The 3,178-nt window shown below is 40.8% G+C and overlaps 1 protein-coding gene across 1 annotated transcript in view; it reads right to left on the bottom strand.

The window, feature by feature from the left end:
• Positions 1 to 908, bottom strand: part of vgll3 (vestigial-like family member 3) — a 2,579-nt gene extending 1,671 nt beyond the window's left edge. The window contains exon 1 of the mRNA XM_026295689.1: positions 559 to 908. Within this exon, the coding sequence (XP_026151474.1) occupies positions 559 to 663 (105 nt within the window). The 5' untranslated portion in view covers positions 664 to 908. The remainder of the gene's footprint in view (positions 1 to 558) is intronic.
• Between the last annotated feature and the right edge of the window lie 2,270 nt (positions 909 to 3,178).

Below are 3,178 nucleotides of genomic sequence, written 5' to 3'. Positions count from 1 at the left end.
TGTGTGAAAATGAGTTTCTTTTTTCCCATACTGCATTCCAACTATTTGTAAAGCTCAATGTGCCTCATCCACATTCCTGAGTGACTGACTGGTTGTCATTACATCACCATTTGACAGCAGGATTAATAGTTCTGTGTCATTACGCCTGACCTGAGGTGAATACGAGTCCCAGAGTGGAATTTAATCATTCAAAACTGAAACTGAAGTTAAGAGTTGGGAGTGTAAGGGCACAAAGAAAGTTTGAAGTGTTGTACTGAACAGACATCAGGCAGGGATAAACCCTTTTGACGAACCTGATTATCCATTAAGGACATTTTTAGGTTGTCCAGCTTTTTCTAGTATCTAGTTCTATTACATTTCTAGTCGTACAAAACTTTTAGAATCATTTATTGTTTTCGAGTTACGAAGTGAAAAACACAGAACTCACACTTCCTTCACATGAGGTAGTGAGAGAGTATAAATTGTTTCTTCTTCTAAAGTGAATAAAACCAAATCCCCAACTCAGGTTATTTTGCGTCGGTGCCCTCAAGTAGCGACAAAAGTTCAGTGATATCTCACCTGTTGTTGCTGGTGATGGTGGTTGTAGTACGTAGCCTTGTAAGCTGCTGCAGGCAGGTAGTGCGCTCCATAGCTTTGGTGGTACATCACATCCAGGCAACTCATAGCGACGGAGCAGGGCGGTTAAGATGAGAAAGTTGGAGGAGAGAGACGCGCACAACGCAACACTCCTTCCTTAGACTTCCTCAGACTTCAGACGGGTTGTATCCTCCGATCCATCGGTGCCTCCATATATGCCAAAACGCATACAATAGCCATGTCCAGTTTGCATACAGACAATGCGACTCCCGCTGCGCGCTCCGCCAGCACCACCCGGGGCCAAGAATGGATCAAAACGGTATGAGACACGCACGCAGTATCTGAAAAAAAAAAAACAAAAAACAAAAAAACAAAAACAAAAAAACAAAAACTGTTGTCTGACAAGTTTTTAGACTGCTTCTGATTGGGTGACCATTCCTTTTCTCTTTTTCTATTTGGAGGGGAGTTATATTTAGCGTGGGCTACGGCCATTTACGCACGCCCATCGGGGAAGGGCCTGCATGGCGCAGTGGAGTTTAGCAAAGCAGCATCACTGTAAAAGTTAAATATACTCAAGGCCCCACTATTCAGAGAATTTCAGCCTAAAGGACTATGTGTTACAGCTCAATAGCCAGGACTTTAGAAAAAACTGAAGTCAAGGGTCCCAGTCCCTTCTACCCTTAACATTTTGATATTCAAAGACTTTCATTATTAAAACTACATTTTAAAAAACTAAACTTTTTACTTAGCTAACAGTCATTTTAAACATGCTGTTTCAAAGCCTTCTCCACCCTGACAGGAATGAACATCTGGTGTAAACATATCCTTTACTACTACTAGTACAAGGAGCAAGAAATATTTCTGCCAGATCTACCAAGACTGTTTCCCCCTCACTGAAAGAAGCTCCTGGACTGAGCTGTTTGCTGCCACCTGTTGGTGACATAAGTTGTCTGTATGTCCCTCAAGGACATTTGAGAAAAGCTACAGAAGACACCTTGATGTCACCAATGGTAGATGCAAATTGTCCTGAGCTGTGAATCCTCATCTTAGCAAGTACATGGTTCAGATGACTTCAAAATTTTCAGTGAGGTATTTGAGCCTGCTGCTGATTTGTACTGGTACATTATGACTCTGGGTGGTTTTATTGTTGGTTGGTGCACCACTTTGGTCCAAACCAAAAATATCAAGGACTATTAGATAGACTGCTGCCAAATTCATGTCTTTATGAAATTCATGTCACCACATGGATGGCACAGTCATCAGGACAGTTGCCTAATACTTTGGTTTATGACCAAATGCCAGCAAACCTAAAAGCATAGTGGCAATGTAGGCATTTTTAAAATGCACACAGAACAACAACATGATGAGCCAGCATGCACCACATCACAACCCTGAAACTGAAGCAGCAGAATATTTCATTTGATAAGTTAAAGCTGTGCTATTCCTATGAGCCACATGTCAAAATGAGCATTTTCCTAACACAAGGCTGATCTGTGTGTTACCTTAATGACTTACGATAAATGCAGAATTTAAAGTCAAAATTGTAAGTTCTGTTTAAGATCCATTTGAAAATAAAATTGATGTGTTTATGACAACGTGACAAAAAACAAAACAAAACAAACAATGTTCATTCTAAAATTGCCTTTGTGTTGAGTTTTTCTTTTTTTTTTTCCACAATGCCGTTGTGGTCACATTGATGCTCTCATCCCTACGTATCATCAGTTCACAATCCTGCCACAGTGGGAAGTTAATTCTTTAAGAAGACATCAGGAATGTTTATTATTTACTTTCTGGACCAGCCCTGCATGGTGGTGTTGCCAGGCCTGATACTTGAGTTGCCAGATCTGATGGCACCTCAGAGATTAAGCGTCTTCCATGGCAAGTGACTAACAGTCTAATCATTTTCACTCATGTTTGATTCACTTTTATTTCATAAAGATAGCATAAATTATTCAGTCGCTGAAGTGGCGCCAAAGACATCTGGTGTTTTGATTGTGACAGAAGAGCTCAGCTGTGTCAGTCAGGGTTCATGATAAGAAATGGTTCCATTACAACAACCTTCAGATAACAAGGGTGTAAAATTTATTCAGAAGGAAGATGGTATTGTTACACTACTTTTTCACTTAATTGAACTGAAATGCCTTAATTGACAAAAGTGAAAATACTTCTTCTGTCCTCCAGAATATTGAAATGGCATTTAAAGAATAGCAATTATTCAAATCCTACTGATACGTGGTCTGAACTTGATGGATTGCTCAGTGTAAAAACATGAGGTGACAAAGAGACAGATTATAAAATCCTGCAGAGATGGCAGAGTTTGTCTGCATCTCCATCTAGTGTTGTCACAGAGAAAGTCTCATCCCTCTCTGTCTGCACCTGCTGTGGAAGTGGGGCAGTGTCTCAGAGTGATACCTAGAGGCAGTACAGGAAGTTTCAAAAGCACAGATTTTAGAGCGGGGTCGTCTGAACATTTGGGCACAGACTCATGCCATCGTGCCCTTAGCACAAATTACAACAGATACACACAAGATCTCTGACACAGACTCAGGACCTCAGGGGATTTCCACCAAACATCTGGAGCAGCCTGTGCCTCCAAATCTCT

Source organism: Mastacembelus armatus, chromosome 21, assembly GCF_900324485.2.
Source record: "Mastacembelus armatus chromosome 21, fMasArm1.2, whole genome shotgun sequence".
Lineage (NCBI taxonomy): Eukaryota > Metazoa > Chordata > Actinopteri > Synbranchiformes > Mastacembelidae > Mastacembelus > Mastacembelus armatus.
Note: the sequence above shows the minus strand (reverse complement) of the source record. Positions and strands in the feature narration are given on the sequence as shown.